This window comes from Nycticebus coucang, chromosome 21, assembly GCF_027406575.1.
Source record: "Nycticebus coucang isolate mNycCou1 chromosome 21, mNycCou1.pri, whole genome shotgun sequence".
Classification (NCBI taxonomy): domain Eukaryota; kingdom Metazoa; phylum Chordata; class Mammalia; order Primates; family Lorisidae; genus Nycticebus; species Nycticebus coucang.
The window spans coordinates 3977763-4003482 of NC_069800.1; the positions used below are offsets into that span (position 1 = coordinate 3977763).

General features: G+C 36.0%; 2 protein-coding genes across 2 annotated transcripts in view; both read right to left on the minus strand.

The window, feature by feature from the left end:
- Window positions 1-535: 535 nt before the first annotated feature.
- Window positions 536-24236, minus strand: LOC128574186 (ankyrin repeat domain-containing protein 26-like). The gene is made up of 7 exons (XM_053574842.1): window positions 23400-24236; window positions 22355-22507; window positions 14998-15068; window positions 14555-14648; window positions 13481-13554; window positions 13063-13147; window positions 536-742 (listed from the first exon to the last, which is right to left on the minus strand). Exons 1-7 carry the CDS (start codon window positions 24234-24236, stop codon window positions 536-538), a joined length of 1521 nt encoding a protein of 506 aa, XP_053430817.1.
- LOC128574126 (ankyrin repeat domain-containing protein 26-like) overlaps window positions 24145-25720 on the minus strand; it is a 67730-nt gene continuing 66154 nt past the window's right edge. The window contains exon 10 of the mRNA XM_053574808.1: window positions 24145-24317. Coding sequence (XP_053430783.1) covers window positions 24281-24317 — 37 coding nt within the window. The 3' untranslated portion in view covers window positions 24145-24280. The remainder of the gene's footprint in view (window positions 24318-25720) is intronic.

Sequence of the window (25720 nt, forward strand, 5' to 3'; positions counted from 1 at the left end):
TTATCTCTGTGTTAATCAAGTATGCAAGTTTTGCAAATCTGCCTTTGTGTTGAATGGAAAAACTATACCAGAAATTTTTTCTCAAGTTGCCCACTAGTGCCAAGACCAAAGATCACAGCCAAGAAAAGTTAATTTTCCAGGTGCCAGAAGATGCTGAAAGAATAGTTGTAGCACTTGACTATTTGGGTTTAAGTTGTAATGTTCATTAGATTAATGAAACTCATTAATATTTTTACCTAGTGGAATGGTGGCAAGAAATTTATAACAATATCACTGTCTAAATTATAAAGCTACAAAAATATCTAGCTGAAGGAATAAGAGATCAGGTTCACTACATAATAATTCATATGAAAAAATTTCATATAAAATCGTAAAAAGGGAGAAAAACAAACTGCTCTGGATGAATATTTCAAAATTAAGTTAACTAAGACCTGTTTTTATTTCCAAATAATTTCATGAGCTTCCCTCCCTAAAAAATTATGCTTTGAGGAAAATTAATGAACTTAATTTATTTTCTATGATTTTGTGTTTTGACCTACTCTCTTAGTTTTTTGTATGACAATTTTCTAATTTTCAATTCTTTTAGATAGAGTTGCTTGTATTTCCGAAATGTGGTTTCATTGATTTCTTCTCGAGAAGTTTCTGTTACGGAGATTTCAGATTCCAGAAAAGCAATACAGGATTTCATCTGAGCTCCTGCTGAAACAATATGCTCTAATTTTCCTTGAGATGATGCTCCAGTCTAAAACAAATTGAAAGGATACATTTTAAAGAACTATAATATGAATAGTTATTGTATATTTATTTTTTAATGTGTTGAGTCAGTGATGCCCTGAGTAAGTTTAAACATGGGGAGAAAGCATACATTGCAAATGTTCATCATCAAGATCAACTAAGTTGGCAAAGCACCTATAGCTCAGCAGCTAGGGTGCTGGCCACATACATTGGGGCTGGTGAGTTTGAACCCAGCCCAGGCCTGCCAAACAAGGACAACTATAACACACACACAAAAAAAATAGCTGGGCATTGTGGTGGGTGCCTGTAGTCCCAGCTACTTGGGAAGCTAAAGCAAGAGAATTGCTTAAGCCCAAGAGTCTGAGGTTGCTGTGAGCTACCCTATTGAGTGAGACTCTGTCTCAAAAATAAAAACAACAAAAAAAGTAAGCTGGTAATATAATTCAATATTAAATATACTTATACAAAAGGAATCATTATGTTGGAACTCATGTAATATGATCATTCAAAGAATATTAGAATCAATTTGAATTTTAAAAATGTTAAATAGTGTATCTTAAGAACAATTCAAGAGTGTGGTCTAATTTCTAAATCACAGCTTTTTCTTTCCTGTGGATCTATGTTAACTTCTCTTAATAATCAAATGATTTTCCTTTTGTTTTATTTATCAAATAATAACTGTGTACCCTAATGCATTTATGAAGTAAAACGTGATTTGATAGACAACATGGAATGCTTACATTTAAATGAATAACAGAACCATCTCCTCGCTTACTTATTTGATGTGGTATGGCATTCATACGCTTTTCTTAATAGTTTAGAAATGTCTCATTGCATTATGCAAATTAGGTTATTCTTCTTAGTAAAGTATCTCAAAAATGGGGGAAAAAAGTATCCAGTGTATTCAATACTAGTATGAAATCAGTATATAATCACCTACACATTCACAAGGAGGTCAGGAGCAGTGTAGGACCAGCATGGAAAGCAGGTGCCTGCTTGCAGAGGCTGGCCGACCCTCTGGCAGAGGGGTAAAGACAGGGAAGTACTGTCCTGCAGATTTTTTGGACTTGGGTGCTCACCACAGCTGCCTTGGGAGAGCCTGCGTGAGAGAGTGAACTTGAATGGTGCCCAGTGGCAGGGATTGAACTACCAGGCAGGGTGTAACTTTGATTAGGTTGGCTGCCATCAGAGGGCTGTCACTGTGGGAGGGCCACTGGGAAGAAACAGCCTGCAGGGTCCCAGCACGTGACTGGCTGTGGTGCACCTGATGAGCTGGGTAGCCATCCTTGGGGTGAGGTGGATGGTTCTCACATCCCAGAAAAGCCGCTTTGTGGCCAAGGGGCACTGTTTAGAAAGTTGAGGTGTATATCCTAAAAAGTCTGGTAAAAGCTTCAGGCCCCCACCCTGCTATGACTGAATGTTAATGAAACCACCATGCCCTGACTGAGGGATAATAAGTCAGAAAGAAGGAAGCGGGTTTCCTCAGCAACTAGACAGTGGCTTCCCACATCCATCTTATATAGCAGAATCAGCATGTTTGTTTTGCATCTCCAACCCCCAGAGTGCCACCTGAAGTCCAGGTAATATATTGCTATTTGTATGTATATTTAAAATTTTTTCCTTCTAATTTTTTTAAGTTTTTCTTTCCTCGTGTTTTATTTTTTCATTTTTAATTTCTTGTATAATAAGGATTCCATTTTGTGTTAGCATTTCTTTACTTTTTAAACTTACTTTTCTATTTTTTCTTTCCTTCCTTTTTCTAGATTTTTCTCATCTTTCCTTCATAAATTTTTCAAATGATAACTAAGGTATCCCTATATCCCTCCTTTTCCCCCCAAAGTTTATAATTTTATTTATTTTCTTTATTTTATTCTCATCTGCTTTGTTCTCTTTCATTCTGTATTTTATTTATGGGACAGAGCCTTGCTCTGGGGCATAGGCTGGGGGTCCATGGCATTGGCATGGCTCAAGGAGGCCTTAAAACCTGGGCTTGGGTGTCCTTCTCACTTTAGACTTCCAAAGGACAGTATTAGTAGGTCCCCCCAGTGACACAAAGATGTTTTCCTTTTGTATATGGTGGAGGCAAGGTCTTGCTTTTGGTCAGGCTGATAAGGAGCTCTTGACTGTGGAGAACCCAACTTCCTTGGCCCCTCAGAGTCCTGAAATTGAATGTATGGGTCAATGCACCCTGTTGAACACCTCTATTACTCCCGTATTTCTCTTCCTGTCCTTTCTTTTCTTTTTCTTTCACCCTTATTTTCTGTTTCTTTTCTCCCTTCTCGTTCATTTTTCTTTTCTTCCTTTTGTCCCTGTACCAAAAGGCCACTCCAATACTCAAGCACAGAGACAAGAACATTTAAGAAGGAGGATGTGAGAGGAAAAAGTAGGGGAAGGATATGGATAAAGAAGAAAGCACATATGAGGAAAAACCAACAAGAAAAAAAATCTGGCAACACGAAAAACCAAAACAGATCAACCCTAAACTCAAGGGACCATGAGGCAGCTACCATAGAGGATCCCACCTAGAAAGAAATTATGGAAATAACACCAAGGGAATTTAGAGTATGCATGGCAAAAGTGATGAAGGGAATTGAAGGGAAAGTGGATAATTACTGAAGGGATATCCAAAAATTGACTTAAGAAGTGAATAAAAGATAGGAAAGAGGTACCAGACCTTAAAGAAATAAAGGAGTCACCCAGGGAAGTTAAAGATGCAGTAGAAAGTACAAATAACAGATTAGACCATGGAGAAAGAAGAATCTCAGAGCTAGGGGATATGTCTCTTGAGCTAACTCAGGCATTTAAAGAGGCAGAAAAGAGTAAAAGCAGAGCTTAGAGAATTATGGAAATTCATGAAGCATGCAAATACACAAATTAAAGTGATCCCTGAGGGGAAAGGAAAATAACCCAAAGGTATAGAAGCCCTTCTAGAGCATATTGTAAATGAAAATTTCCCAAGCATCACCAAGATTCTGACACAGCCCTCTTAGATGCATATCAAACTCTGGTTCATCTCAACACACACATTGTAATGAACCTGTCCAAGGTCAAAATTAAAGAGAAAATTCTGCACGCAACCAAGAGTAAACACCAATTGAATTATAAGAGCCAATCCATTAGGGTGACAGTGGACCTTTCAGCTGAAACTTTGTAATCCAGAAGAAGGTGGTCATTGACATTTAACTTTCTTGAATACAACAATTTTCAGCCCAGGATTCTGTATACTAGGTTTTAAATTTGACAGAGAAATCAAATCTTTTATTGACATGCAAACATTGATGAAATCTGCCACTACACGTCCAGCTCTGCAGAAATACTCAGACCCATTCTCCATACTGACCATCACAATGGACCTCCAAGAAAAGTAGACACCCAGAAACTGAAGAACAAAACATAGCTTCCACATTGGTGCAAAAAATAAAATTAAGCAATGGACCTTCACAAAATAAGGTGAATAGAACTCCACAATACTTAACAATTCTCTCAATGAATGGCTTGGATTCCCCACTGACAAGGCACAGACTGGGTGACTGGATAAAAAAGCACAATCCATCTATATGCTGTCTCTAGAAACACACCTAATGTTGAAGGACAAAAGAAGACTCAGGGTGAACCAGCAGTTAAGTAAGCGAGGAGATGATTACCATTTTCCTGAATTATTGTTTTCCAGTCCTTCATCCTGAGTCTTGTTTTATCCTTCAACATGTACAATCACCACATTATACCCCATAAATGCATTAAGGTACACAGTTATGATTTAATGAAGGAAAACATATTTAAAATATTAAAAAACAAAAGGAAATCAGAAAAGGAGGGGTTGCAAGTTTATTTTCAGAGACAATTGTTTTTAAAGCAAAAAAGTAAGTAATAACAAAGAGGGTCACTATATACTGGTCAAGGGAACAATAGAACAAGAGGACATTTCAATTCTAAAAGTATATAACACCCAACTTATATGGTCCCAGATTTATGAAGCAAACACTAATTGTCTGAACAATATAATATTCTACAACACCACAGTAGCTAGGGACTTTAACATTCCTCCAAGAGAACTGGACAGAGCCACTAAACAGAAACTACACATAGAAACAAGGAACTTGAATGCTACCCTAGATCAGTACGCTTAATAGACATACACAGAACACACAACCCCAAAGCCAATGAGAATATGTTCTTCTATCAGCCCATGGATCATACTCCAGCCCACAGACACAAATCAAACCTCAACAATTTTTTTTGAAAATTTGAAATAATACTTTGCATCTTTTCAGTCCACCAGGGAATAAAGATAGAAATCGATTGCAACAAAAACCTTCATCCACACACAAAGTCCTGGAAACTACAAACTTTATGCTACACGACAGTTGAATCAAGGAGGATAAAAGAAGGAAATTATTAGATTTCATGAACAGCATGACAATGAAGCCACAGATTCCCAAAACCTGTGGGATACTGAAAAATATGTCATAAGAGGAAATTTATTACGTTAGATACCAACATATGAAATATAGAAAGAGAGCACATCAACAGCCTAATGAATCATCTCAAAGAAATGGAGAAGGAAGAGTAATCCAATTGCAAACCTAGCAGAAGAAAAGAAATAACCAAAATTAAATTAGAAATAAATGAAGTTGCAAACAAAAGAATCATTCAGAAAATCAATAAAATGGAAAGTTAGTTCTTTGAAAAGATAAATAAAATCAATAAACCTTTGGCCAGATTAAATAGAAAGATAGCATTAAAATCTCTAAAACCTCAATCAGAAACAAAAAAAGGGGAAATAACTACAGATACCACAGAGATACAAGAGATTATCTCTGTCTACTACAAGCAACTCTATGCCCAGAAATTTGACAATGTGGACGAAATGGACCAATACCTGGAATCACACTGTGTCCCTAGACTTAACCAGGGAGAAATAGAGCTCTAGAACAGACAAATATCAAGTACTGAAATTTAAATAACAATAAAAAAGCTTCCAACAACAAAAAGAAAATCCCTAAACCACATGGCTTCAGGAGAATTTGATCAAATCTTCAATGAAGAGCTTATACCTACCATGCAGAATGAATTCCAAAACACTGAGAAGAAAGAAACCTTCCCTAGCATGTTCTATGAAGAAAATATCACCCTGTTTCCAATACCAAGAAAAGACCACACTAAAAAGAGAACAACAGACCAATTTCACTAATGAATATCGACAGAAATATACTCAACAAAATCCTAGAAAATAGATTTTATCTATACATTTAAAAAATTATATGTCATAATCAAGTTGGCTTCATCCCAGTGATGCTAAGATGAAGCTAGTTTAACCTACACAAGTCCATAAACATAATTCACCATACCAATAGAAGTCAAAACAAAGACCATAAAATCCTCTCAATAGATGCAGAAAAAGCATTTGCCAATATTCAGCATCTTTTTCTAACAAGAACACTTAAGGAAATAGGCAGAGATGACACATTTCTTAATTGGTTGAAGCCTTCTGGGACAAACTCACAGCCAATTTCACACTGAATAAAGTTTTCCACTTAGAACTGAAACTAGACAGGATGTCCACCATCACCACTGGTATTCCACATAGCTCTGGAAGTTTTAACTAATGCAATCAGGAAAGAGAAGGACATTAAGTGGATACAAATGATGGCCGAGGAGGTCAAACTTTCACTCTTTGCCAATGTTATCATTTTATACTTAGAGAACCCAACTGATTCAACTACACGACTCCTGGGAGTGATCAAGATATACAGTAATGGTGTGGAGTATAAAATCAATGTGCTCAAATCAGGAGCCTTTGTGCATGCAAATAACAATTAAGATGAGAGGCAAACAGGGACACAATACCCTTCAGAGCAGCTTCAAAGAAAGTGAAATACCTGGGAATATACTTAACCAAGGACATGAAAGATCTTTACAAAGAGAATAATGAAACCCTAAGAAAAGAAATAGCAGGAGACATGAATATATGGAAGAATATGTCATGTACACGACTGGGAAGATTTGCATTGTTACAATGTTTATAAAACCCAAAGTAATGTATGGATTCGATGTAATTACCATTAAAATACCAACATCATACTTTGAAGAAATGGAAGAAAGAGTTCTGCATGTTGTATGGAAACAATAAAAAAACCCATAAAGCCAAGGAAATTATTAATAATAAAAACAAATCCAGAAGTATCACTCTACCAGACTTTACATTATATTGTAAGTCCACAGTTATCAGAACAGCATGGTACAGGCACAAAAATAGAAATACAGACATATAAAACAGAATAGAAAACCTAGAGATGAAACCAGCTTCTTATTGCTATCTGATCTTTGATAAACCAAACAAATAATCACTATTCAATAAATGGTACTGGGAGAACTGGATAATTCACATAAAAACTGAAAGTGGACCTGCACTTTTCGTCAATTTACAAAAATTGAATTCAAGATGGATAAAATTTTAAATCTAAGACATGAAATGATAAAAGTCCTAGAAGAAAGTGTAGGGGAAAACTTGATGATGTAGACCTGGGGAAAGATTTTATGAAGACTCTGTTGGCAATCCACGACAATACCAAAATTAAACAAATGGGACTTAATTAAGCTGGAAATTCTGCACAGTTAAGGACACAAAAACTAAAGCAAGATGCCATTAATCCCCCTCCCTCCATCTCCCTCCCTGCTCCCTTTCCCCGCCCTCCCTCCTCTTTCCCCCTTCTCCCTATTCTTACGTTGTAACTGGGTTATAGCTTTCATGTGAAGGTCCTACATTAGTTTCATAATAAGGGTGAGTACATTGGGTACTTTTTCTTCCATTCTTGAGACACTTTACTAAGAAGAATATGTTCCAGCTCCATCCATGTAAACATGAAAGAGGTAAAGTCTCCATCTTTTTTTTAAGGCTGCATAATATTCCATGGTGTACATATACCACAATTTATTAATCCATTCGTGGATCAATGGGCACTTGGGCTTTTTCCATGACTTAGCAATTATGAATAGGGCTGCAATAAATACTCTAATACAAATATCTTTGTTGTGATGTGATTTTTGGTCTTCTGGGTATATGCCCAGTAGAGGAATTACAGGATTGAATGGCAGATCTATTTTTAGATCTCCAAGTGTTCTCCATATCTCTTTCCAAAAGGAATGTATTAATTTGCATTCCCACCAGCAGTGCAAAACTGTTCCCTTTTCTACACATCCATGCCAACATCTCTGGTTTTGGGATTTTGTGATGTAGGCTAGTCTCACTGGAGTTAGATGATATCTCAAAGTAGTTTTGATTTGCATTTATCTGATGATTAAAGATGATGAGCATTTTTTCATATGTCTGAAGGCCGTGTGCCTGTCTTCTTCAGAGAAGTTTCTCTTCAAGTCCTTTGCCCAGCCTGTGATGGGATCCCTTGTTCTTCTCTTGCTAATGCGTTTGAGTTCTCTGTGGATTCTGGTTATTAAATCTATGTCGGAGACATAACCTGCAAATATCTTTTCCCATTCTGAGGGCTGTTTGCTTGCTTTATTTCCTGTGTTCTTGGCTGTGCAGAAGCTTTTTAGTTTGATCAAGTCCCAATAGTGTATTTTTGAAGCAGCTTCAATTGCCTGGGGGATCCTTCTCATGAAAAACTCGCCCAACCCAATTTCTTCAAGGGTTTTTCCTTGCACTCTCTTCTAGTATTTTTATAGTTTCATGTCTTAGATTTAAATCTTTAATCCAGTGAGAGGCTATATTGGTTAATGGCAAGAGGTGTGGGTCCAGTTTCAGTCTTCTACAGGTTGTCAGCCAGTTCACCCAGCACCATTTGTTAAATAGGGGATCTTTTCCCCATTGAATGTTTTTAATTGGCTTGTCAAAGATTAAATAACGGTAATTAGCTGGATTCATCTCTTGATTTTCCATTCTGTTCCAGACGTCTACTTCTCTGTTTTTGTGCCAGTACCATGCTGTTTTTTTTTTTTTTTTGTTGTTGTTTGTTTGTTTGTTTTTGTGGTTTTTGGCCAGGACTGGGTTTGAACCCACCACCTCTGGCATATGGGACCAGCGCCCTATCCCCTTGAGCCATAGGCACTGCCCAGCATGCTGTTTTGATCACTATTGATTTGTAGTATAGTCTGAGGTCTGGTAGAGTGATTCCTCCTGCTTTGTTTTTATTTCTGAGTAATGTCTTGGCTATTCGAGGTTTTTTCTGATTCCATATAAAACGAAGTATTGTTTTTTCAAGATCTTTAAAGTATGACAGTGGAGCTTTAATGGGGATTGCGTTGAAATTATATATTGCTTTGGGTAGTATGGACATTTTAACAATGTTGATTCTTCCCAGCCATGGCATGGTATATTTTTCCATTTGTTAACATTCTCAGCTATCTCTTTTCTTAGAGTTTCATAATTCTCTTTATATAGATCTTTCACGTCCTTTGTTAGATAAACTCCAAAGTATTTCATCTTCTTTGGCACTACTGTGAATGGAATAGAGTCCTTAATTGTTTTTTCAACTTGACGATTGTAGTTATATATAAAGGCTACTGATTTATGAATGTCAATTTTGTAACATGAGACGCTGCTGTATTCCTTGATTACCTCTAAGAGTTTTGTATTAGAGTCTCTAGTATTTTCCAGATATACAATCATATCATCTGCGAAGAGTGAAAGTTTGATCTCTTCTGACCCTATGTGGATACCCTTGATCGCCTTTTCTTCCCTAATTGTGGTGGCTAAAACTTCCATTACAATGTTTTTTTTTTTTTTTTTTTTTTGAGATGGAGTCTTAAGCTGTCGCCCTGGGTAGAGTGTAGTGGCATCACAGCTCACAGCAACCTCCAACTCCTGGGTTTAAGCGATTCTCCTGCCTCTGCCTCCCAAGTAGCTGGGACCACAGGCGCTGGCCACAACACCTGGCTATTTTTTGGTTGTAGTTGTCATTGTTGTTTGGTGGGCCTCCGCTTTGGATTTGAACCTGCCAGCTCAGGTGTATGTGGCTGGCACCTTAGCCGCTTGAGCCACAGGCACTGAGCCTAGTTCCATTACAATGTTAAAGAGCAATGGAGACAATGGGCAGCCTTGTCTGGTTCCAGATCTGAGTGGAAATGATTCCAATTTAACTCCATTCAATATGATATTGGCTGTGGGTTTGTTGTATATGGCCTCTATCAGTTTAAGAAATGTCCCTTCTACACCAATTTTCTTAAGTGTTCTGATCATGAAGGGATGTTGGATGTTATCAAAAGCTTTTTCTGCATCGATTGAGAGAATCATATGGTCTTTGTTTTTTAATTTGTTTATGTGCTGAATTACATTTATAGATTTACGTATATTGAACCAGTCTTGAGACCCTGGGATAAAACCGACTTGGTCATGATGTATGATTTGTTTGATATGTTGCTGGATTCTGTTTGTTAGAATCTTACTGAATATTTTTGCATCTATATTCATTAGTGATATTGGTCTACAATTTTCTTTTCTTGTTGGGTCTTTTCCTGGTTTGGGGATCAGGGTGATGTTTGCTTCATAGAACGTGTTGGGTATTCTTCCTTCTTTTTCTACCTTTTGGAACAGGTTGAGTAATCTTCAAGGGAATATGTGAATCCTAGTAAAAGTGGAATGTAAAGGTCTTAGCCAAATAACTAAGAGAATGCCATGAAAGCTATGTTAACTAGTGTAATGAAAATGTGTCAAACGGTCTATGAACCAAGTGTATGGTGCCCCATGATCATACTAATGTACATAGCTATGATTTAATAAAAATAAAAAAAAACTAAAGCAAATAAAGAACCTTTGGAATGGGAAAAGATATTTGCAGGTTATTAATCTGACAAAGGGTTGATAATTAGAATCCACAGGGAATTCAGATTAATCAACATAAAAAGAACAAACAATCCCATCTATCACTGGGCAAGAGTCATGAACACAACCTATGAAGAAGACGAATGGCTAACAAACATGAAAAAAATGGTCTTAATCATCACAGAAATACAATCAAAATCATTTTTAGATATCACTTAACCCCACTCAGAATAGCTTACATCACAGGGTCCCAAATGAGATGCTTGTGCAAATGTGGAGATGCTTGTGCAAATCTTTACACTGTTGTTGAGATTGCAAACTAATAGAGTCTCTTTGGAAATAAGTAGGGAGAGTCCTCAAAGAACTCAAATTATACCTCCCATTTGATCCCACAATGCCACTACTAGGCATCTACCCAGAAGAAAAAAATAGCACCTTATCATAAAGACATCTGCATTTGATTATTGCTGCTCAGTTTACAATCACCAAGATGTGGAAACTACTCTAGTGCCCACCAACTCATGAATGGATTAACAAACTGTGGTATATGTATACTATGAAATACTACTTAGCCATAAAAAGATGGAGAATTTACATCTGGATAGTTAGAAAACATTCTTTTTAGTAAAGTATCACAAGAATGGAAAAGCAAGTATCCAACGGATTCAACAGTAATATGAAGCTGGTAGACCAACTAATACATGCCCCCACAAAACAAAAAGTCAATTTAACTCCAGTTGAGCTAAGGGGGGAGGAAAAAGGGGGAAAAGGGATGGGATCAGTGTGGTCCCACCTAATGGGCACATGTAAGGACATAGGGCACATCTCCCCAGAGTGAGAAACAATTATAATAGGGACTTTCCCTAACAAACTCAAAAACAAAACAAAATAAACCCCCACAAAGTTTAAGACTTCTCTATAATAAACATGCCTTTTCCCTGTTTCTTGCAGCTTTTCATTTATTTTTATTTTTACTTTCTATTTTAAATTTTATTTATTTCTGTTTTAAACTTTCTTTTATTTGAGCCAGGATCTTGCTCTGACTCTCAGTACAATGCCATGATCATAGCTCATTGCAACCTCTAATATGAGGGCTCATGTTATTTTCTCACTGCAGTCTCTTGAATAGCTGGGACTATAGGGAAGCATCACCAAACCCACACCTGGATAATTATTTTTTCTTTCTTTCTTTCCTTTTCCTTCCTTACTCCCTCTCTCCCTCCCTCCCTTCCTTCCTTCCTCAATTAAAAAAGAGGGTCATCAAGGCCATATCTTTCAGTCTTAGTTTGCTTTACCTCTCAGCACCACCTGCAGGTCCTCCCTTCCTTTCTCCCTCCCTTCCTTCCTTTCCTCCTTCCCTCCTTCCTTCCTTTCTTCTTTCCTTCCTTCCCTCCCTCCCTCCTTTCTTCCTTCCTTTCTCTCTCTCTCCTCTCTCTCTCTTTTTTCTTTTCTTTTCTTTTCTTTTCTTCCTTTTCTCTCTTTCCCCTCCCTCCCTCCCTTCCTTCCTTCCGTCCTTCCTACCTTCCTTCCTTTCTTTCTTCATTTCTTTCTTCTCTTTCTTTATTCTCTCTCTTTCTTTCTTTTTGTTCTCACATTACCTAGGCTTGTCTACAGCTCCTGGTTTCAAGCCTCCTACAGTGCTTAGATTACAGGCATGAATCACCTCTTACAGCTTTTCTATCATCCTGTTTCTCCCCCTGCTTTTTTTTTGAGACTAGGTATAACTTTCTCACCCAAGATCAAGTACAGTGCTACCACACAGCTTGATGAAATCTCTAATTCCTGGGCTCAAGTGATTCACCTGACTGGGCCTCCAAGGAGCTAGGACTACAGTTTCATATCACCATGATGGGTTAATGTGTTTATAGTTTTTGTAGAGATAGGCCTAGGCTTCAGGTGATCTTTTTGCCTTGGCCTTTTTACTTTGGCCTCATATAGTGCTGGGATTCCATGGCATGACTGTGTATTAATATTCCTTAATACACAGTCTTATCCAGAGATCTATTTTTCATCACTTTTTTAAACTAAAATCTTTTACAATCCTACACTTCCAATTAAAAAAGAGGGCCATCAAGGCCATATCTTTGAGTCTTAGTTTGCTTTACCTCTCAGCACCACCTGCAGGCACTGACTAGGCCCTTCCCTGTGCTCCTGGACGAGCATCTATCCTGAAATCTCCAAACCTGAAATCCAAAATGCTTCAAAATGCTTATTCATCTTACATATAAAGATGACAGCACAAGTGAAAAATTCCACATCTGAATTCATGTGACAGGTTTCATTGAAAACACACATCTTTGTTTCATGCAAAATTTAGTACTTAAAAATATTATATCAAGTTACATTCAGGCTTTGTGCATAAGTTGTTCATGAAGCATTAATGAATATTGTGTTTAGACTTGGATCCCATCCTCAAGATATTTTATTGTGTATATATAAATATTCTAAAATCTGAAATACTTCTGGGCATTTGGGGTACAGAATGTACAGCCTGTACTAGTAGAGAAAAAAAGTTCCTTTTAAGTATGATAGAAAGTAAGAGATTGACTTACTGAACTTGAAGATGACACATATTTCTCAATGCAGTCCAGTGCCTTTCCAAAGTTTATTTTCATTTTTGAATTTTCTTTTTCAAGGCTAAAATACATATTATAAAATAATTCTTATCACAGATAAATTTTTAAAATGCCATAAAGCTTGTGAAAAAATATCTAAAGGCATAATTAGAGAATTTCTCAAAGATTAACAAAGCAGATGATTTGGCAAAGGTATTTTTCTAGGTGTAATTTTGGAAAATGTATAAAATTTTGAGAAAATATACAAAGGCATGCATTTCAAAATAGCTTAAAGTTGAAACTTTCCTTGGCTTCACACAAACATACTTATTATCTGAACAGATACAATCTCATATTACCCTGCTATTTGCTTTATGAATACTCAAGTTATTTTGTGTACTGCTTTTAACTGTACCTTTGCATGCGGTCTTCCATCATCCTTTTACATTTTATAGTCTCTGCTAACTGATCTTCCAGAGATTTCTGCACCTAAAACAAAAGATTAAAAATAATTTACACTTGGAAAAACAAAATGTCCACCAATGAATTAATGGATAAATGAAATGTGGTATACATAAAAATATTATTCTTGGGCTATGACAATGTTTTTATTAAAATCTTACTACCCAAATCATTAATTTTAGGAATTAAGTCAATTTCTTTTGTAAAGTCAAGGGGACAGGCACTACTTGCAATAAGTACTATCACTATGAAGGGGATAGATATTTTTATCAGAGACGTTTTTCATATTGTCTACCATATTCTTATACACAGGTTGTCCCTGACTTGGGATCCTCCAACTTCCTATTGGTTTGACTCCATAATGATGTGAAGCCATTGCAAGTTTGACATAATGATGATGGCCACCTAAATTTTTTTGACTTTAAAATGATATGAAACACCCCAATTTCAATGTATGCTGAATTTTGATTCATGATCCTTCCCAGGCTAGCAATATGGTATGAGGGACATACAATGCTTTATTATAGACAGACTTATATTAGATGATTTTTTCAACTGAAGGCTAATGTAAGTGCTCTGAACATGTTCCAGGTAGGCTAGGCTAAGTGAGGATGGGTTTATTGGGATATAACCCCATTGAAAGTCAGTGAGCATCTGTACTACAGGTTGAGCGTCTTAATATTAGAACCTAAAATCCAAAATGCCCCCAAATCCTAATCACTGTTAGGGTCAAAATGACATTCCAAATGGAAAATTTGACATCTAACTTCATGTGCCATGTTGCAGTGAAAACATCTTTGCTTCATGCACAAAATCATAGAACATTACATAAAATTATCTTCAGCATGTGTGAATATGGTGTATATATTAGAAATAAATTTGTGTTTAGACTTGAATTCCCTTCCCAAGATATTTCAATATGCATGTACAAATATTCCACAATCCAAAACATTTCTAGTCCAAAGCATTTTGAGTAAGATACACTCAGCCTATTCTGCCACAGAACTAAAATAAGAGATTAACTTACGAAACTTGCACTTGACAAGTCTTTCTCATACTGGTTGAGTTTTTCGGCTTGGTCTTTGACAGTAAGTTTTAATTTGGAATTTGCCATTTTGATCCTAAAATATAATTTTTAAAATAATTAATGTCAGATAATTTTTTTAAATATCATGCAAGTTTTGAACAAACACTTGAAGGTATGTTTATGTGAATCCTTACATATTTGAAAAGTAGATGATTAAGCAACTATATCATTTTTCTAGCAATGTCCATGCACAATGTGCAAAATTTAGAAACAAAGTAAAAAAAAAAATATGCATTTCAAAACAGCTTAAAGCTGAAAATTTTCCTAAGATTCACACAGATATAGTTACTATTAAAACTAGCACTAGTCTCAAACTGTAACACTTATTTTCTTTATAATACTCAAGTCTTTTTATTTTTCTTTTTTGCTGCTTGAAAGCATACTTTTTCCATTGGTCTAGCATCTTCTCAGCACGGTGTCCTTCCTCTTTGAGTTGATCCTCTACTTCTTGAAACTAAAACAAAGATTAGAAAAATGTTTACACTTGGAAATGACCCACATTTCCCTCACTGGATGGACAGCTAAAAAATGTATCATATAGAAAACAAGGTTTTTAGACTAACACACTATTTGCGTTAAAAATAATAATGATCTAGTACAAATCTGCTCATCACCTGAAGAGATTTTTGTAGCTACATTTCATTGGAACCCTGACACACCCCTTCATTCTGCATATTATTTATAGATACTTTTCTGCCATCACTGCACAGTGGAGCTGTTGCAACAGGAATCTTCTGGATCATAAAACCTAAAATATACTATTTGGCCCTTCACAGAGAAGGTTATCTACTCCTGTTATAAGATGAAAACACAACATTATTCTTGCTTTTACAAATTATATTGTATTATTATTAATTTTACAAATTATATTGTATTACATAAATACTATTAAATACTCAATAAATACATTATTCTTAATTTTACAAACTATATTCTATGAGATAAATACTCAAATTTATAAAATTGATAAAATGGGGAAAGAGAAGATTACATTATGATAAGCATATATATTTTGTATTCTAAGATCACAACATCAACTTTTATTATTTTATTTTATTCACATTTAATTTTATTGTAACAAGGCAACTTATATACTTTCAGCATCTAACACTTACCATCATCTTTCCTTTTAGGAGAAGGAAAAGGACTTTTAAAAATAAATGGGAAGAAAAGTACAACAGAGAATGTCAACCCCAAAGTTAAGTCGCAAGGCTTAAGTTTTCACTAGAAGAGAATTTAATTTAAATGCGTCGCCTTAAACTGTGAGGATGACTATTAAATTTTGCAATTAAACATGACAAAGGAGAGGCCATGATGTTAAAATTACCACTTAACCTACCCAGTCACGTCAAAGCCATGTTTTACTAACCATCGTGACCAGATGTTTATTTTATTTTTTTCTTTTTGTGAACATGAGCAAGTAGACAGGCACAAGTTGGTAAATGCTAACTGTCCATATTCATAGACACATTGTAGTCTCTGAGCCAATTTACAGGGAAAATAGAGAAAAGGCTAGAACTTTGTGCACTGCTACACAGGGGAACAGCACCCTTCAGCTTCCCACAGAGCAAGGGGACCAGGTTTTCCTTTTTCTCTCACATCTCAGTGGTGTGTATGCTTCAGATGACAACCAGATGTCTCATGGAATAGTTTGAGAGGTGGACCTTTACAGAGGCCAAAAGATCTGGGTTTGAGTACTGGCTCCACCAGTAGTAGCTGTGTGACCTTTAGCAAATTAGCAACTTGGTTTCTTCATCTACAACATGGACAGAATAGCACTGATTTCCTCATGTGGATGTTGGGAAGACTGAACTGGGGAATACACGTAATGCACGTAGAAAAACGTGAGGCACATGGTGAGTGGCATATAATATTTACTATTAACATCTTGTTGTATTTTATGTTCTAATTTTATAGTTTAGGCAGGTGACATGCCAATGAAAATGGTCCCCGACAGCTGCACTCAACTGATCTCCACACTACTGAAATGGGCAATAAATGCAGAGCATGACGCCCACAACAGTCCCAAATTCTGTAGATAACAGTCACCAACTCCAGTAGCCACCAGTGTTTTCGTCCACTCATAAGAATTCATAGCTTACTTGTCTCCGTCGCAATCAGTGGGATGCATGACCATGCACTGCAGTGCACAGAGCATCTTCTGGAGTGAGTTGTATGGAACTTACATGACCCCAGGCAATAGCCTCAACCTGAAAACACTGGACTCCATTGATAAATCAAGGTGCCTTGATCACTTCATTCCCAGCAACTGGATATGATGGGCTGCACTAGCAAGCACTCTGATGATCAAGTTAAGGTCATGTGCTGTGGTAGATCAGAAAGGCCAGAGCTTTTCAGTTGGAAAGGCAATTATCAATCTACAAGTCCCAATTCTGACTTTGTAATGAAGGAATACTAATTTAATTTTTTTTTCTATAGTGACAATGACATGAATATATTTTTTTCCTGCTGGTTGCATCTACATTCACTTATTTATTTGGTTGAACACTTTCCTTGGAAATTAAATTAGTACTAGCAGGAAAGAAGCAGACTGGTTTGGCCCTAACTCATTAAAACAAACAAAGAAACAAACAAAAAACAGAAAAACATTTTCTTGCTACTGTTGAAACAGCAATGAACAATAAGAAAGAACTACAGGAAATATTTCAAACTTTATCAATATTAAATAAGATTACATGAGGAGATAAGCAAAGACATAGAGTACCTTCCAGATGTATATCTTTGAAGGAAATAAGGAAATCAAAATATGATTCCTTGGTATAGAGAATATTTTCAATGAAAAGGCCATTTTTGATTAGAATGCACTAGTCTCTCCTCTATAAAACCTGAATAACTTGATTTAGAATCAGAAAAGGGGCTGCTGGAGTCCTTATCACATAGGCCTGGCCCTAATGTCCTTTGAAGCACTGAGACCTGTCTCTCAGGTTAAACTGCAACTCAGTCTGTTTCCCTCCATCTACACATCATCCCTCGCAACCACTTGCTACACATATATTTTACAGTTTCTCTCCCCCCTCCCTTCTAAAAGGCATCTTTAAAAGCCACTGACTATCACTGAAACATTGGGCAATCATTCATACCCCCCATGTGCATGGTATTTGGAAATAAACCTTTCTCTTATTAATCTACTCTAACTGTGAGTTGATCTTTTCAGCAAATCAACCTAGGGGAAAAGGGCAAGTTTCCCTGAGACTCCCCTTCACCTTCTTTCCATATAATTTCCTTAATTCCCCAATTACAAACTTCATTAGGAAGATATTACAATGGATAAATCACAGCTAGACATATTTACAAAATACTTTTCACTAAATTCTGTTAAATACCATCTATTAATTATAAAATAACTTGGAAAAAGTCACTGAAATATATATCCCAAATAGAGAAAATTAGTAATAGCAAGAAAGAGTTTTTTTCTGTTTTTTAATAAAAAAGTTCCAATTTTATATTTTATTGCTTAAAATATATTTAGAATAAAATTTTATTATATCAATTATCAGTATGGTATAAAGTATTTAATTATATTCTAACAAATGTTAATCTAAAACATTTTCAATTTATATAAGGATAACTTATAGGCGTATCAACTTTTGCTATTAAATCATAGCTGTGTACATTAATGCAATTATGGGGTACAATGTGCTCGTTTTATATACAACTTAGATATTATTCTCACCTTGGGCAAATTTATAATTGAACAAAATGACTCCTCATGAAAAAATAAAAGCCCTCAGAATGGGAGAAAATATTTGCAGGTTATACCTCCGATAAAGGTTTAATAACCAGAATCCACAGAGAACTCAAACGTATTAGCAAGAAAAGAACAAGTGATCCAGTCACAGGGTGGGCAAAGAACTTGAAGAGAAACTTCTCTAAAGAAGACAGACACACGGACTACAGACACATGAAGAAAAGCTCATCATTCTTAATCATCAGAGAAATGCCAATCAAAACTACTTTGAGATATCACCTAACCCGAGTAAGAGTAGCCCACATAACAAAATCCCCAAACCAGAGATCTTCGCATGGATGTGGAGAAAAGAGCACACTTCTACACTGCTGGTGGGAATGCACACTAATACGTTCCTTTTGGAAGGAAGTTTGGAGAATACTTAGAGATCTAAAAATAGACCTGCCATTCGATCCTATAATTCCTTTACTAGGTATATACCCAGAAGACCAAAAATGACAATATAACAAAGACATCTGTACCAGGATGTTTATTGCAGCCCAATTCATAATTGCTAAGTCATGGAAGAAGCCCAAGTGCCCATCAACCCACGAATGGACTAGCAAATTGTGGTACATGTATAACATGGAACATTATGCAGCCTTAAAGAAAGATGGAGACTTTTCCTCTTTCATGTTTACATGGATGGAGCTGGAACATATTCTTCTTAGCAAAGTATCTCAAGAATGGAAGAAAAAGTATCCAATGTACTCATCCCTACTATAAAGCTAATTTATAGCTTTCATATGAAGGCTATAACCTAACTATAGCTCAAGAATATGGGGAAAGGACCAAGGGAAGGGAAGGGAGAAGGGAGGTTACGGTGGACGGAGGGTAAGGGGTGGGGCCACATCACAGTGCATCTTAGAATGGGTACAGGCGAAACTTACTAAAGGTAGAATACAAATGTCTACATACAATAAGCATGAAAATGCGATGAAGGCTACGTTGAATAGTTTGATGAGAATATTTCAGATTGTATATGAAACCAGCACATTGTACTCCTTGATTGCACAAATGTACACAGCTATGATTTAATAATAAAAAAATTTTAAAAAGCAATGCAAAATGAAGGACTAACTTATTCTGCACAGATTAGATAACAAGTACTAAAGAATAAAGTCAACGAAAGTCAGAACACTCAGAGAAAGTTTCATGAAAAAGGAAAAATTGTGCTCAGGTCTGAATGAGGTTAGATGATCAGAAGTTAAAAAAGCGGGAAGCACAGCATGAGCAAGGCAGAGAGATGGTCAAATCTGCTAACTAACTAAGGATGATAGTCAATGGCAGGGAAATAAAAACATGTCCGCTTGATATCATTTAAATTAATGTTCATGGGACTATGATGCATTGGTGGCAAAAAGTAGAAACAAACCTAAAGGTCCAGCAAGTGAAGAATCGATCACCAGTAGGACCACACAATAGAATAGTACCAGACCATGAAAAGAAATGAAGTATTGATCCATACTACAACATGGATTCATCCTGAAAACACGCTTTGTGAAAGAATCCAGTCACAAAGGACTAAGTAGTATATGGCTCCATTTATAAGAACTGTCTACAAAACAGCATGGTACTGGCACAAAAATAAAGATGTAGATCTATGAAATTGGATAGAGAGTTTAGAGATGAACCCAGCCACATATCGCCATTTAATCTTTGAAAAGCCTACAAAGAGCATGCAATGAGGAAAAAGATCCTTATTTAACAAATGGTGCTGGAAGAACTGGTTATCCACATGTAGAAGACTGAAACTGGACCTGCACCTCTCACCATTGACAAAAAATTGATTCTTCGTTGATGAAAGATTTAATTATAAGACACAAAACAATAAAAATTCTAGGAAAGAGTGGGGGAAAACACTTGAATACATTGGCCTGGGAAAAAACTTTGTGAGATAGACCCTCTTAGCAATTGCAGCAACACCAAAAATCAATACCTGGGACTTGATCGAGCTTAAAAGCTTTTGCACACCTAAGGCTACCGCAAATGAAACCAACAGACAGCCTTCAAATGGGAGAAAGTTTTTGCACGTTATGAATATGACAAAGGCCTGACAACTAGAACGTACACAGAACTCAAATTGAACCATAAGAAAGTATAAACAACCCTCTCTATAAGTGGGCAAGAGATTTGAACAGAAACTTCTCTGAAGACGACAGACGAATGTCCATCAAACACTTGAAAAAATGCTCATTGTCTTTAATCACCAGAGAAATGCAAATCAAAACCACTCTAAGATATCACCTAACCCCAGCAATCCCAGAACTACAGATGCTATTGTGGATATGGAGAGAAGGGACGCTTCTACCATGCTGTGGGATTGCAAAATAATACAGCCTTTTTGGAGAGAAGTATGGAGGATCCTCAAAAATCTAAAAGTAGACCTACCATTTGACCCTGCAATCCCATTACTAGGTATCTATCAAGAATAACAAAAATCATTTTACCACAAAGACATTTGCACTAGAGTGTTTACTGTGGCTCAATTCATAATTGCCCAGTCATGGGAGCAACCTAAGTGTCCATCAACCTATGAACGGATCAACAAACTGTGGTATATGTATACCATGGAATATTATTCAGCCATTAGAAAGATGGAGACTTTACATCTTTTACATTTGCCTGGATGGAATTGAAATACATTCTTTTTAGTAAAGTACCATAAGAATAGAAAAATAAATATCCAATATGAAATCCATACCTCCATACCTATATGAAATCAATATATAAACAATTACATGCTCATAAGAACAATAAAACACTCTTATAGTCCAGTTTGTGGGTAGAGTGAAGCGGGATGGGGAACGTTTGGCAGAATGAGGGAGGGCACGAGGCAAGATCTCACCTATTGTGCACATTGTGAGGATGTATAATATGCCCCTTGAAAAAAAAATAAAATAAAATTTGATTGATAAAGTCTCCCTCACCCCCACCCCACCACTCCAAAAATGAACTGTCTAGATAAGCAAATCTATGGAGATAAAGGTAGATGGTGGTTGCCCAGGCCTGGGGAAAGTGGAGGGATAAGATGAGGGTGGAGGTTATGGTTATAAGATGTGGGGTTTCTTTTCGCATCGATGCAAATGTTCTGAAATTGATTGTGATGATGGTGCCACAACCCTGTGAATATACTAAGAGACATTAAGTGGTGAACTGCATGGTATGTGAATGAGACCTCAATACATTTGCTTTTAAAAATCCAATGGCAGGATCTGGGTAATTTTCTTAATTCTTTATTTTGGATGTACCTCCTATCCAAGACCTGAATATTTCTGTGCTTTTACAATGTAATTAAAGTGAAATGAAAATGAAGGCAATTAACTTTGCAAAGAGTTTATAAATTAACCTAAAACATTTTAATTTTATTTATTTATTTTATTTATTTTTTTTAGAGACAGAGTCTCACTTTATGGCCCTCTGTAGAGTGCCGTGGCCTCACACAGCTCACAGCAACCTCCAACTTCTGGACTTAAGCGATCATCTTGCCTCAGCCTCCCGAGCAGCATTTTCATTTTAGACAAGAATATAAAGGCCTTTCTCTATGAGTTAACCTGAAATCCATAAAATAAGTATACACAGATTTTGTATCCATTCACAAAATTGAAGATATGTTCTGGAACATTTCATTAGACATTACCCTGATTTAATCTGGCTTGCCTCACAATGGCAATAGAGAAATCACTGAAAACTACTGCTTAATAGGAAAAATGTCTCACAACTTCTGTGAAAAATGATGCATAATCCTCGACTTTCCTAAGGGTATATATTATAAGAAAATATGGTATTTTTCTATGTAATTTTAAGGAAAAGTGGAAGAATGAAAGTCAGAATTTAAGAAATAAATACATGATAAAGATAATAAAATGGTACAAAACTACTCATAATGAAAATATAAAAAGAAAACTGTCACCTGCAGCTAGTATTCTAAAACACTTTATGTTATTGGATCAGCTCTAGATTAACTGGTGGCATGTTAATTTCGTACATACTTGGTTTGTCATCTGACTTATTTTTCTCATTGAATGTTGGGTCTCATCTTCTAAATGAATGTGACAACGTGATGTAGTTTCTAGTAACGTCTCCGATCTGGATAGTTTTTGCATGGTATCACACAGTTCTTGGCGAAGTTGTCTCAAAACTGCCTGGTAAGATATTTTTGTTGCAGATATTATAAACACTTTATTATTAGGATGTGTTAATAATATTTAACTTTAACATATATAACTTGAAGATTATCATCACATACATTGCATTGACTCACCTTCTTTTCCTCCTGTGTACACATTCCTGTTGACCACTAAATTTGGCTAAGGACACTAAGGAAAGTGCTACCTCCCCCCCAAGTCAGTATTCTACTGCTGAGACAACAGATTCAGTCCTCTATTCATTCCTCCCCTCATGAATGTGAAATGCATAAGAACCAACTGAAGGCTTAAAAGGAATGTGAAATGCATAACAAGATTCATATGCATGTGGATGGGATAGTGGTGGCAAATTCTACCCTGTAAAATGGTTTCTTTCTTTTTGATTAGAAGCTCAGATCAACCTCAAAGTTTCTCACAAATTCAATCCTCTGCTCAAACTCTCCCAATAATCCCTATTTTAGAATAAAAGTAAAATTCCAATGGCTCCTGCAGGCCCTAAGTAAACTGGCCTCCACCTCCCTCCCTAATCACAACTCCTGCAAGTCCTACCCCTACTCAGCTTCCTACTCACTTTTTTCTGCTTCGGCTCTGTCTTAAAATGAGGCAACATAAAGACACTAAAATTATGATTTCAGCATTTTTACTCTATGTCTATTAACAATTTATAACTTAAACTCTTAAAATGTTGTGACACACTGTCTTTACTCAAAGTAAAACATCTCTCAGTACTAACTTTTATTTGCTGGAAACAAGGTATGTTTCTAGGCTGATATCACAAATATAGATCTAGATATTCTCACATTCAACCAGATACGATGCTTAGTCACTACAAATACCACTTCACTTTTCTTTTTGGAAGTTTGAAAAATGTTTATTTCTTGATACTTACTTCTCTTTTCACTTTCTCTTTTTTATATTGGTACTGCCTTTCTTTTAAGTGATTGCATTCATCAAGCAACTTCTTGTTTTCCTCTTCCAAAAGCAGACTGTACCTTTCATGCCCTACTTCAAGAGCCTTCACCACTGCAGCACACGGGCTGTCTCTGGTGTGTTTTGCCTTCTCTTTATCTGCAGAATCCTTGTGAACATCATCCAGCTGTTGTTGAAGTGACATAGTTTTACACTGCAGTCCGGACAGTCTCTGCTCTAAAGACTCCTGCTTTACAATGTACATACTCACTGTTCTTTGTTCACTTTGATACTTCAGTTGAACGTTCTGCTTTTCAAACTGTGTTTCCATCAGGTCTCTCTGTGCACCTTCTAGAGCAAAACTCTTCTCTCGAAGAGCATCTTCCATGTGACAAAACTCAGCTTGCAGGCAACTGAATTTCTCTTCTGCATCACAAAGTTGTTGGAAAAGGGTTTCAGCACGAGAGTTCATATATTCCAGTGTACCAGACCATTCTTCTTTTGTTCTCTGGACAATGAAGGCAAGGTCTGTTTGGGAGACCTGACTTTGGTGACGCTCACTGTTAGCATCTGCCAGTCTGAGACGGTGGGATTCAAGTTCTGCTTCTAGTTTTTCCTGGTTTTCTTTCACTTCCTTCAGTTTGGCTTGTAGCACTTTATTCTCGTCTCGTAGTATGTTGAGCTGGCCACTATACTGGGCTGTTACTTTCATTAACCTTTCTTCACTGAGCTTTACAACATTTTGAAGATCATCAGTCTTGTCTTTGATGATTTCCAAGTCCTGCAAGTGTTTCTTGTCTATCTCCTCATTGTTCATTTTCATTCTTTCTACTTTCAATCTTAGTCTGACAATTTCTTTGTTCAGGAGATCTCTTTCATGTTCACGCCTTTGACAATTCTAAGTAAAAGAAAGGAAACTTTTAGCTATCACTCAATAAAATAATATATCATGATTTCCCCAGAAAGTAAATAATAACATGCACATTTATGAAATGAAAGGGTTGTAAAAAGCAGCTAACTGGGCAAAGAAGCTGGATCCAAACCTCAAACCTTATAGAGCATAAATTCTTGAAAGTTCAAAAATTTACATGAATGCAATGAATCTGTGAAAGCAAAAAAGAAATCAGTAAAGAATTTTTATGAATCTCCAAATTGGAAAAGGCTTTCTTTGAATTACAACAAATCCAAATGCACAAAACTCTAATAACTGTGACACACTAGAAAGTTGGGTGCACACTCTGGTGTCTAACCTATATCCCCCTCCATAGTAGGAGCCTCAGCTCTGCGTACACTAGAACAGGCAAAATTTGCCAATGTTCTTTAAGTTTTTTTTCTGAGAGCATTCTATAGATATTCTACTCTTCTAACATTTTTATCCTAAGTTATAACAATTATATCTATTGATAAATGACAAATCTAGGCATTGTGCAAAGCATTTCTCTATATATCAATTAACTCAGTTACTGATCACAATTCTGAAAAGGAGAGATTAAACGTATAAGCCCCTCGTAGGATTTTCCTCAGTCTTCTGATCCTAACCCATGAGGCTCATCTACCAAATCACAGTTACCTCTCTGGAATAAATAGATAAATGCAAAATAAGCCTTATATTTCAAAACACAAATGACAAATAAGATAAAATTTGCAGAGGTCTTCTTAGAAAATCATGAGATTACTTTAGATTACAATACATTTTGTTTCTTTCCTCTTCATAATGTTTGAAGTTGTAATAAATGTGAATAGGGGAAAAATCACTGAACTATTTTACTAGGAACAAAACACCTAATAAATCATCATTAAGTATATATTATGGTATATTATTTTCAAAAATTCTTTGTATTGAAATAAGATACTACTTGGATGCCAAGATTTATAATAAACAACTTTAGCTATAAATATCATAATTAATTTTTAAGGCAAGATTTTGGTTTGTTTTATAACTAAATAATAAGCATTGAATCAAAGAGACATCACAACTAATAATGATGAAGTAAAATAATAAATGTGATGTTAACCAAAGATTAATTTACCTCCAGATTATTTCTAAGGGTCCCCAACTCCACATTTTGGGCTCTCAGTCTGTGTTCCAATTCTTCTTTTATCACAACTTCTTTTCAATGTTGCTCTATTTCTCTTGTTAACTTTTCCTTAATTTGTTCAAATGCTATAGAATCATTTTTTCTCATCTCTTCCATTTCTTTTAGTGTGAATCTGCAGTTAATTATACTTATCTTAAAATTCATTTTGTTAGCGAAAAGTTCATTTTGAGACCTGCCTCTTCATCTATTCATTGATTATCTA

What these genes read in the sequence shown, in the direction of transcription:
- LOC128574186 (XM_053574842.1), bottom strand. Translation starts at nt 24,236, where the DNA reads ATGAACAATGAGGAGATAGACAAGAAACACTTGCAGGACTTGGAAATC. An exon ending in ATGCTAGACCAATGGAAAAA is followed by an intron (nt 14,649 to 14,997) that starts GTATGCTTTCAA and finishes ATTATATTTTAG; the next exon opens with GATCAAAATGGCAAATTCCA. An exon ending in ACTTGTCAAGTGCAAGTTTC is followed by an intron (nt 13,555 to 14,554) that starts GTAAGTTAATCT and finishes CTTTTGTTTTAG; the next exon opens with GTGCAGAAATCTCTGGAAGA.